At 40.9% G+C, this 11,002-nt stretch overlaps 1 protein-coding gene across 3 annotated transcripts in view; it reads right to left on the minus strand.

The window, feature by feature from the left end:
- The window catches only part of TSGA13 (testis specific, 13), a 24,581-nt gene extending 14,205 nt beyond the window's left edge, over positions 1 to 10,376 (minus strand). The window contains exons 1-6 of one of the 3 annotated variants that reach the window (XM_011939625.1): positions 10,251 to 10,373; positions 10,069 to 10,115; positions 8,994 to 9,166; positions 7,376 to 7,454; positions 4,727 to 4,798; positions 3,242 to 3,454 (exon numbers count right to left, since the gene is read on the minus strand). In XM_011939625.1, the coding sequence (XP_011795015.1) occupies positions 3,242 to 3,454; positions 4,727 to 4,798; positions 7,376 to 7,454; positions 8,994 to 9,016 (387 nt within the window). In that variant the 5' untranslated portion in view covers positions 9,017 to 9,166; positions 10,069 to 10,115; positions 10,251 to 10,373. Of the gene's footprint in view, positions 1 to 3,241; positions 3,455 to 4,726; positions 4,799 to 7,375; positions 7,455 to 8,993; positions 9,167 to 10,068 lie in introns of all 3 variants that reach the window. The other 2 variants (XM_011939623.1, XM_011939624.1) reach the window with 2 other exon arrangements.
- Positions 10,377 to 11,002: the final 626 nt, after the last annotated feature.

Genomic DNA, 11,002 nt, shown 5'->3' on the forward strand with positions numbered 1-11,002 from the left:
CTCGGCCTCCCAAAGTGCTGGGCTTACAGGTGTGAGCCACCGTGCCCGGCCGGTTTGAGGCTTTTCTAGTCCCACTCTATGTGTCCTTTCAGCTTTCATTGCTACTGCTTCAATCTTTTCATTTCTCAATTCAGAGGCCTGGAAACAAGAATCTTAGCTCGGGGATTCTGGGTGTTGGTAGGTTGGTTGGTTTTTGTTTTGATGTGTTTTTTGTTTGTTTTGGTTTTAGGGTACCAATCCACATCACAGGTCACTACCCAGCCTATGAAGTTTGCTTTGCTGGTCTGATATCCTCCTCTGGTCTCAGCTAGGAGTGGGGACAGGGTTATACTGTACAAACTAGAACTTCTTAGGACGTTCCCTTACTCAGGAGACTGTGGTAGGGTCAGTTTCACTTAGAAGGGGCTGTTAGTATAACAATCACTGTAATAGATCTATCTAGTACATTCCACAACTTGCCTACTAGAACTCACTCTCTTTTTGGATGCATGCCTGGGCATAGCAAAGAATGCTTTTCTTGTATATGATTCTAGGTTTACAAAAGATTATCACATTTGTCCATCAAGGGAAGGAAAGGATGCTGCAGGAATATTAAAGAGGCATGGTAGGTATCAGACGTTTCAATCTTCTTGGGCTTGTTCCAGTCAGATAGCCCCATAAAAGTACCATGGTGCTGATCTTTGAGCCTTAACTCTATCCATTAGTACAATTTAACTGGTACCACAATTTCCTCATCAATATGATTAGGTTCCGCATCTGAACTGGAGGGTTCGTGGAGTATGCAGGCTATTGGAAGAAAGCTCTTCCTGCACCCAGTTTACATGATAGCTTTGTATTTCCTTCTGCACATTAAGCAGGGCAATCCTGGCCTGGCATTTATCCCTTTCTCAATGTATGGTTCACCCACTGCCATGAGAAACTACCACTGAGCTTACCTTAAAAGGGCACAAATTCTGAGACCTAAGAGACCACATGCAGTAAATTTATTAACTCCTTTGTTAGTATATTCCATTGGATATTAGCATTTTATCTTCCACTTGAAGGAGAATCTCTCACTGTCATCCATCTAGCAACTATGGAAACACTAACCCCAAATTCACCACATTTTATTATAAGGGTCTCACTTGAGTAATCCCATGCCCAGCATAAGATTTCTACTAGAATCCTTTGTTTGCACTTTCACTTAACTCATTTATTTAATTTGTTCTTGTTAGATTAGACCCGCTCTTGAGGCTGTCAAGACCTTTTTTAGATTTTGATTCCTTTTTTTTTTTTTTTTTCTTGAGATGGAGCCTCGCTCTGTCACCCAGGTTAGAGTGCAGTGGTGCAACCTCGGCTCACCTTAACCTCTGTCTCCTGGGTTCAAGTGATTCTCCTGCCTCAGCCTCCTGAGTAGCTGGGACTACAGGTGCCTGCCACCATGCCCAGCTAAGTTTTTGTATTTTTAATAGAGACGGGGTTTCACCATGTTAGCCAGGATGGTCTGGATCTCCCGACCTTGTGATCCACCCGCCTCGGCTCCCCAAAGTGGTGGGATTACAGACGTGAGCCACTGTGCCCAGCCAGGTTTTGATTCTTAAATATCTCTTAATTCAATTTTCTCTACTTCCTTGCTAATGATGTAGTTGAAGTCTTCAGTATCTCTCACCTTGACTATTTTAGTAACATCATAACTTATCTTTCTGGGTTTTGTCTCTTCCACAATTACTAATGCACCTTTCTTCAACCTCCAAAACAGTCTTCCTAAAATGCAAATTTGTTTGATTACATTCTTTCGTCTCCTGCTATTTACTCTCTGTTTTTTAAAATTTTTTATTTTATTATTATTATTTTTTTTGAGATGGAGTCTTGCCCTGTCGCCCACGCTGGAATGCAGTAGCACTGTCTCAGCTCACTGCAACCTCCACCTCCCAGGTTCAAACGATTCTCCTCCCTCAGCCTCCTGAGCAGCTGGGACTACAGGCATGCACCACCACACATGGCTAATTTTTGGATTTTTAGGAGAGATGGGGTTTCACCATGTTGGCCAAGCTGGTCTTAAACTCCTGATCTCAAGTGATCTGCCTGCCTCGGCCTCCTAAAGTGCTAGGATTACAGGTGTGAGCCACCGCACATGGCCCTGCCATTTACTCTCTTACGTCTTCCTGAATACACCTCATTTTCCCATGTCTTCATGCATTTGCACTTTCCTCTGATATGAGATTTTCCTCTTCTTTTGTCATGGGTCACTTCCCTACTCACTCCCTTTTTCCCAACAGAAATACTGTATTCTACATTACTTCTGTATTTTGTATATTCTTCTATTACTTTTACATATCTCATTTATTGATCTCTCTCCTATTAGACTCCAAGTTCCTTTAAGATAGAAACTGTCCTGTAATCATCTTTATATTCTGGTTTTTAGCTTACTGTATCCTTAGCAATTGCTTGTTGAATGGAATTTGAGCTTCTTTAGTGTATAAAGGGGTTTCAAAGGTTTGACTACTGTGGTGGTAAACTCCCTCCTCTGAAACCCGAAAGTAATGTGTACCAAAGCATCATTCTTTACTCCTTTCCCATTTACATATTCATCACCGTTTTTATTCCTCATTTCCTGACTCATCTTTTACTACTTTATTCTCAACTAGAAAGTCAGTGGCTAGTCTACCCTTTGTTAGTTACAAATTAAATATCTTTGGCCAAAGAGGAACACTTTCCAATGAAGACCCCATTTTCTCCCTGCAATGAAGTTTCAGCACCCAAGCTTATTGAATTCTGAATCCCAGGTTCTCCAGATACTGTTCTGTGAAGCATAGGATCAGGAATAAGAAGGAAGAGATAGACCAAGTGCAGTGGCTCACACCTATAATCCCAGCACTTTGGGAGGCCGAGGCTGGAGAATCAATTGAGGCCATGAGTTTGAGACTAGCCTGGGCAACATAGTGAGACCCCCATCTCTACAAAAACAATTTTTTAAAAATGTAGTCAGGCATGGTGGTGCACACCTGTAGCCCCAGCTACTCAGGAGGCTGAGATGGGAAGATTATATGAGCCCAAGAGGTCGAGGTTTCAGTGAGCCGTGATTTTGCCACTGCAGTCCGGCCTGGGTGACAGAGTGAGACCCTATCTCAAACAAACAAACAAACAAATTAAAAGTTGGTTTTCTGAGTACTATTCTTCATGTTAAGTTAGCTTCCTTCTCAATTGCTAACTCCTAATTCTTCAGGGTTCACATTTCGGGTTCCAGGAGGCTTCTGCTTACCATGACCTTGAGCAGTAACTCCTTGGAAAAGTATTTTGGTGCACTCTCCGTGTCTTGATGGGTGATTAAGCAGGGAGGTGGGTTGTTGGTCATAATCAGTAAGGTCTTATCCTGGTCATACTCTGTTACTTTTAACATGAAGCTGGTGGTTTTCCTGTTTTGAGCCAGGAATTTCTGCAGTGCAGTGGCCTTCAGAGGCTTATAGTACTGGGCCTGAACAGACAGAAAGGTTTCCAGAGAGAAAAAGAGATTAGGCCAAGAGCAGGTTAACAAATCAGTTGGCTAATACTTAGCTTCTGTGAGGTAAGAACAGAAGTTGGACAAACTTGCTGCAAAATTTGTGGAGTTTTTTGTTTTTGTTTTTGTTTTGTTTTGTTTTGTTTGAGATGGAGTCTCACTCTGGTGCCTAGGCTGGAGCACAGTGGCATGATCATGACTCACTGCAACCTAGACCTCCCAGGCTCAAGTGATTCTCCCACCTCAGCCTCCTAAGTAGCTGGGATTACAGGCACATGCCACCCTGTCCAGCTGATTTTTGTGGGTTTGTTTTTGGTTTTGTTTTTGTTTTGTAGAGATGGAATTTTGCCATGTTTCCCAGGCTGGTTTCCAACTCCTGGGCTCAAGCAATACACCCATCTCAGCCTCCCAAAGTATGGAGATGACAAGAGTGAGTCATCATACACAGCCCTAAAATGTGTTTATCAATCAGAAACTATCTGAAGTTCTCAGTCCCTCTCTTCCCTTGGGGCATTCCCCTGAAAATACACTAAGGGGCTGGGGCAATGCGATGGAAAGGTTTCCATGGTAAAAGGAGTCAGGTAACTTAATTCTTCCAATATAATGGGACAAGCAGAGAAGTTTCTACATGGCTAAACCTAATTGGCCTTGTCTCTACAACTCTCTCTAAGGTACAGGGGGAAAGCTACCAAGGACCAAATCTTGCTCAAGGAATTCCTCGGGAGTAGGCACAGCCAAGTGCAACACCTTCCCATATTTACGTCTTCCACACATCAACATTTCTCAGGCCCAACCACATTGACATGCACTCACAAGCACAATGTTAAAGGAAAAGCAGCCACAAAAGATAGCATGTCACTTAAGGTATGGGTGAAGAAGGGGCATTCCCACTAAATTTGCCTTTCTCTCAATAGGAGAAAGGCAGAGGGTTGGGGGGATGGAAGTGAAAGGGAGAAAATGGATCATAAATATTTTTTTTCCTAGTCATAAATATGTTTTCTCAACTTAAAACAAATCAGCGGTGGGGACCCACTTTCTTCCCAGTTCTCGTCTCCCACTTTGCCACCTCAATCCTCAGCACTGCCTCTGGCATCGTAACCTAGATGCAGCTCTGCCTGCCTGTCCTGAGAGTATGCCCACTCACAGAAGCTGGGGACACTTGGAAGCATTAGGGACACTCGCAGTGGGCATCTGCACTACTGCTGAAACTTCCCCTTAGAGATCTTGGGGAATGCTTTTTCTACCTACCAAATTTGGATGGACTGTGTAATGCCGAAGGTTTTCGAGAACAAATTTTGATCGCCCGACTGCATCAAAAATCTAAAGAGGATAATCAAAGTTAGTGGTTTGAAGTTGCACCTATCCTAAACAGTATTCCATTCCTTACCTTACCTTAGTCTCACTAGAGAACTGGTCTCTAACTTACACTAAGTGAGAAGTATAGTGTGCTTCAGGTTTTGTACTCTAGGTTTCCAGAACAAGGGCCCCAGCAAGGAGACCTGGATTCTAAGACCTCCTGACCGTGACACTTGTCGGCGGAAATGGGGCCAGCCTTATGAAATGTCAGGGAAAGCCGTTAGGAGGGGAAGTAGAGTAGGGCAGCATCAGTTCAGACTGGGACAAATCTTTCCAAGGAGTCACCTCTTTCTTTTGCCTTTTCCATAGCTATAGGAATGAAATGAGGTGAAAATCAACACGGAGGACAAATCTTTAAGGAGAAAAGCAAGTTTCAAAAGGGCATTAACCTAAAAGTTATTGGTGTAAGGGGGCCATAGGGTCAACTCTGCCAACTGAGCTGGCAGCCAGCCTACTCACAGAGAAAGGAAGAGCAGTGCATGTTGCAATTTTGAACATCTCTGCAGTATGAAGTTCTTCCAGAAATGTTGCAGAAAGTAATTGAATTTTGGTAACACTTCTGTCTACCACTTGGTTTTTTTTTTTTTTTTTTTTTTGGCTAGTGGTAGTCCGGGATATTATATTAGTGGATTATTTGAGTGTCATATCTGGTAGTAGAGGAGCTGAGCCTTTTCCATTCCCTTTCTGCTGACTTAGTGTTCTTGCTTCTCCTCTTGCATAGATAGCCCTGTCTAAGGATGAATCAAGGAGATAGGAATACAAGGAGATAAAAGCTCTGAATTATCTTCTTCTGGCTTAGCATAATCAGAAATCAGAGAAAAAGAAGAGTGCCTCATAATCCTGTGTTTGGATCAGCATTTCTGTTTTCTTTTCTTTTCTTTTTCTTTTTTTTTGTTTTTGTTTTTCTTTTAAAGACAGGGTCTCACTCTGTCCCCCAGGCTGGAGTGCATTGGTGCAATCATAGGTCACTGTAATCTTGAACACCTGGGCTTAAGTGATCCTCCCACCTCAGCTTCCCGAGTAGATGGGTCTACAGGCACGTGCCACCATGCCCAGCTATTATTATTATTTGCTTATTTATTTTTATTTTTTTTTGAGACCGAGTCTCACTCTGTTGCCCAGGCTGGAGTGCAATGGCATGATCTTGGCTCACTGCAACCTCCGCCTCCTGGGTTCAAGCAATTCTCCTGCCTCAGCCTCCTGAGTACCTGGGATTACAGGCTCCCACCACCGCACCCAGCTAATTTTTGTATTTTTAGTAGAGACGGGGTTTCACCGTATTGGCCAGGTTGGTTTCAAACTCCTGACCTCCAGTGATCCACCTGCCTTGGCCTCCCAAAGTGCTGAGATTACAGGCGTGAGCCACCATGCCTGGCCTATTTTTTAATTTTTTGTAGAGATGGGGGTCTCACTGTGTTGACTAACTCTTGGGCTCAAGTGATCCTCCTACCTTGACCTCCCAAAGTGCTGGGATTACAGGTGTGAGCCACCACGCCCAGCCTGGCTCAGCATTTCTAAAGATTGCCATACCTCCCCCATCAGGAGGCAGTATGGTAAGGTGTGTACAGAGGAAAGGGAACATGCACTGAAAAGTGAATACAGCAAGAGGGCTAATGGAGAAGAGGGAAGCAGTCAGAATGGGACAGAACTGTGAGGTAAGAGGAGATCCTGCTATGCTCCAGGAAGAAAAGGCCAGAAGTTGGCAATTCTTGGCAGTTGGAAAAGGAGCAGGAAAAAGCATAGCAAAGCCACTCCACAAATTCCTTTAGAGAGGGTGGGATGAACTATGAGATGGTGGGATGGATCCAAAGACTCAATTATTTAATTTTTACCACCTTATGGAAAACTGAAATTCATTTGTTGAAAACAAATATATTATGAAAAACCTGCTTTACAACTATGAAATGTATGACGTATTTAGAATCACAGAAATTAGCAAAAACTTATTTGGGAGAAAGGTATGAAGACCTTTTCTTTTATAGGTTTTTTTTTTTTTTAATAATTTTAGGGGGAAAGTCCCTGGTGAAAATGTTTTACTCCTGAAGTTTTCTGAAGTATTGCATATCTGTTCCAAATTAGCCTCTAGCAGTTGACTAAACCCACAAGATTGTCCAAATTGGAATGTGTTTTTAGTTTTGTTATGTTGAATTTCACTATCTGTGGCTGATTAAATAAAAGTTGGCCTGGAAAATTCACTTGAATGTGGTAAACATAGGAAAACAACCAAGATACCCATTGGAGTTTGGCTACAGGAGGTAGTTGTAACGTCTGCGTAAGTTAGGGTTTGACACGCTCTTACTCCCTAAGATAGGTTTCTGCTTCCTGGGTTGTATGTCCTAATTTGTTGCCGTTGTGTCCTGTTCCTTCTTTTTCTGTGCTCTATTTCTCTTTAATAACACTTGACAAGTTAACCTTGTTTTCTACATACATTTTTACTCCTTTTTGCTTTTCAATAGGAAAGTTTGTGACACCCAGCTTACTAAGTACACTAAGCAACTCCAAAGAGAAATTAAACATTGAACACTTACTAACACTCCTTACCTCTTTGCCATTGACAACCATTCCTTTCTCACGTTTAGCTGAGCTATTTTCTGATGTCTTTGATTTGCTGTTTTGAAACCTGAAAAAGAGGCAGAATATCCAGTTGCACTTTCTGGCTCAGAGGCCTGGCCTTCTGCATCTTGTCAGTCTCCCTCAACGAAGTTTGGAGGCCTAACTCAGACAAGTCCAATTTAGGTGATCACATCACTAATCGACTAAGTAGTAAAAAAATACTGGACTCATTATCCAGCCTGCGTGCTAGGGAAAAGCAAGACTTCAGTTTAGAGAGTTAAACAAGTGGCACCTTTTGGATGACTCAATGACATCCATTGAGCTGGTTTCTTCTAAAAAGAAGGATTTTAGACCTTTCACAGAAGTGCTCTAACAGATTGCTTAAGGAAATTATTTTGGGCAGTTAGATCCTCACAATACCCTTAAAAACCACCTACTGTTTTGAATATTTACCTGACTATTCTTCTTCCACATGGAAATTGCCCTATTTTTGCCAGTGATTGGCCAATGATTAGCCAATGAATCTGTGAGAAGGAATATAGTTAATAGAACCACACAACTAAGTTTCCAATTCTTGTTGACCTTGCTTGGATTACTGGCTCTCATGTCTTCCTAACCTCTGAAGACTTCTCTTCTTGGAACTAGGGTAGTAAAAATAATCAACAATGGCAAATATTTCTGTACTCTGCTCTTTTACCCTCACCCTAATACCAGTTCTCTTTGCAGAAAATAGGGTGAAACAGATTCTATTCTTTGCTATTCTTTTTAAACCCATTTGCTGCCAGAACATAATGTAAAGTGCTCCTCAGTAAGATTTGGTTAATGATTAAGATGAATGGCCTGCTTCTTCCTTGGAGATAGTTCCATTGGGGGGTTAAATTAGCTCAAATTAAGAATTATGCAACTATCTCAACTAGACCTCTCTCCTTTAAAAATGAGGATAGCAGAATAAGGACCAAAATAAAAGTAGAAATAGCCAAGCTATGTAGTTTGTAGGTCAACTGGCTATAGCATGCTACAAATAATCCCCAAATCCATGATTAAATCCCATTCAAGGATGGCTACCTTCCGTCTGTTGCTGGCCACCAGTTGTACCATTAACTCAGGTCAGAGGTCTTAAAAATGGTCGCAAGTGGAGTAGGTGACCCATGATGGAGAGACCAAAATTTATCCCAACTTAACATCTTAAAGTTTGTGCCCTTTTAATAGGTCTTATTGCATTAAGTTATCTAATAATTAGTAATACAGTATAATATTTGTTGTAGCACTTTTCAAAATGATTCTTTGATACCTAAAAGGAAGCACAGAATCTCGGATACTCTTCTTCTGGGCCAATTTAAGGCATAGGACTATATGAAAAGCGCTTCTTTAGCCCAACAGCGTTTATGTGGAACAAGCTGGTGCTTTCTTTTTGACAAAAGTTCCTTTAGTTGTTGCATGAAATACAGACCAAGATCTGGTTTTTGATCCAGGGACAACCAGTCAATTAAAATATATTTAGTGATAGTCTACTCTGTGACCAGCCCCATTCAAAGTGCTGTGGGCTATGCAATAAGTTAATATAAAGTGGTATTTATAACTTAGTTGGGCAAACAAGACTACATACGTGGTTTGTCTCTTTTGGCTCATTGCTGTTGACTGCTAGTTGGCCAACCCAAGGCAGGTATTCACCCAAGGCCAAATTCAGTGTCTCTGAATAGTCCACGTTCTGCAGGGGTTCAATTCAATCCAAGTATTCTTTCCTTAGCATACAGTGTGTACTCAGTCCCATTCTTGAGCCTGTATGGGAAACAAGAAAAGACTAATAGGTGCTATTGTAGATGTAGAAAATTCACAAGACATGTGATGCTTGCTCTTAGAAGTTAAGTTTATTTGACAAATGGGGGGAGGTGGGAGAAAACAATTATCCAATGTAAAGCAATAATGACAAATACATGCTCATATAATACATAAGTCACTTTATCTCTTGGGGTCTCGATTTCTTTATCTGCAAAATGGAAAGTATTAACTAAATGATTTAAAGGTGACATTCTAATTCCATGATAGTGATGAGATTTAAATATAAAAATATCTGAAATAAAATTAATTCACATGTGTCTGTAGAAGGCTAAAGGTGGAGAAGCAGCCATCTTTCAATTTTCTTCTCCTCTCAACAAAGGCATGCTCATCCATAGATTAGGCCTGAGAACCTGGGAAAAGTGTGTGTATATATTGGGGGTGGGAGGATTGCTATACTTTTTGATATAGACCATTAGAAATGGAAGATACAAGCTGATAAGGTAGAACCTACCATTTAGAGAAAAGAAAGGTCAGTGAGCCTTGGAGATGTTTCCTAAAGGATGTGGAGCTTGAGCAGAACCTCGCAGGATGGTATATGAAGTAGTCTAATTGGAAGGTTATTTGTTGTTGTTAAGTAGGAAGAAATAAAAGCAGGTAGGTAGAATGGAATCACATTATAGGGGCCTTGACAATTAAGTAGAACTTTGAAAAAACCTACATCAGACCACGTTCCTACGAAGCCCACAGGTTTAGTGGAAAGCCCATAGACAAGGGTTTATGTCTAACTTGACTGTCTAGACAAACCCTAAAGATGATTTCTAGAGTTTATGACAAGACTGGGCTAAACACTTAAAGTTCCCTTTTAGAGAAATAGACTAATAAGCTTTTCACCCTTTTCTCACCTTTAATTTTTCTGGAATTGTAAGTCCAGTTCAGGTATATGTTGAAACTAAAATAAAAACGAGCTGTCAAATTGGGCAGTATAAGTCCTGGGTTGTTAGTCTGCAGCCCAGGCTGAAAAACAAATCACACAAACACAAAAACTACATTCAAAATAAGAATGGTAAAACCTGGTGAACACTACCTTTAAGAACATCAGGAAATCATAGTTTGGTGAAGAAGGCAAAAATCTTTGGCATGGGAACTTTCCATTTTGAAAATATCTTAATTATTCTTTTCTAGATTCTGGAGGAGACAGAGGGAATTTGTGATGAATAGGCAATCTAGAATGCTGAGGTGTTCTGTGTTGGAGACAGAGAATGAAAAGGCCAAAACTTAAAGGCATACTTAAACAAAATCTGTCAATTTCTTATTTTTCCAGCTTATGACTTCCCTACACACACACCCCTTCACTATCTCTTAATCTACCTCTACCTAAGCCAATGTTTTCACTGCATTCTTCAAAAACAGTGAGCATTTTTTCTTATTCCCCATACTCAAAATGCTGTCCCCAATCTCTTCAGCCATTTGAATTTTCTTCCTCTTCTTCTTCTTCTTTTTTTTTTTTTTTTTTTTTTGGCTAGTGGTAGTCCGGGATATTATATTAGTGGATTATTTGAGTGTCATATCTGGTAGTAGAGGAGCTGAGCCTTTTCCATTCCCTTTCTGCTGACTTAGTGTTCTTGCTTCTCCTCTTGCATAGATAGCCCTGTCTAAGGATGAATCAAGGAGATAGGAATACAAGGAGATAAAAGCTCTGAATTATCTTCTTCTGGCTTAGCATAATCAGAAATCAGAGAAAAAGAAGAGTGCCTCATAATCCTGTGTTTGGATCAGCATTTCTGTTTTCTTTTCTTTTCTTTTTCTTTTTTTTTGTTTTTGTTTTTCTTTTAAAGA

This window comes from Colobus angolensis, unplaced genomic scaffold, assembly GCF_000951035.1.
Source record: "Colobus angolensis palliatus isolate OR3802 unplaced genomic scaffold, Cang.pa_1.0 Scaffold182, whole genome shotgun sequence".
In the NCBI taxonomy this organism is placed as follows: Eukaryota; Metazoa; Chordata; class Mammalia; order Primates; family Cercopithecidae; genus Colobus; species Colobus angolensis.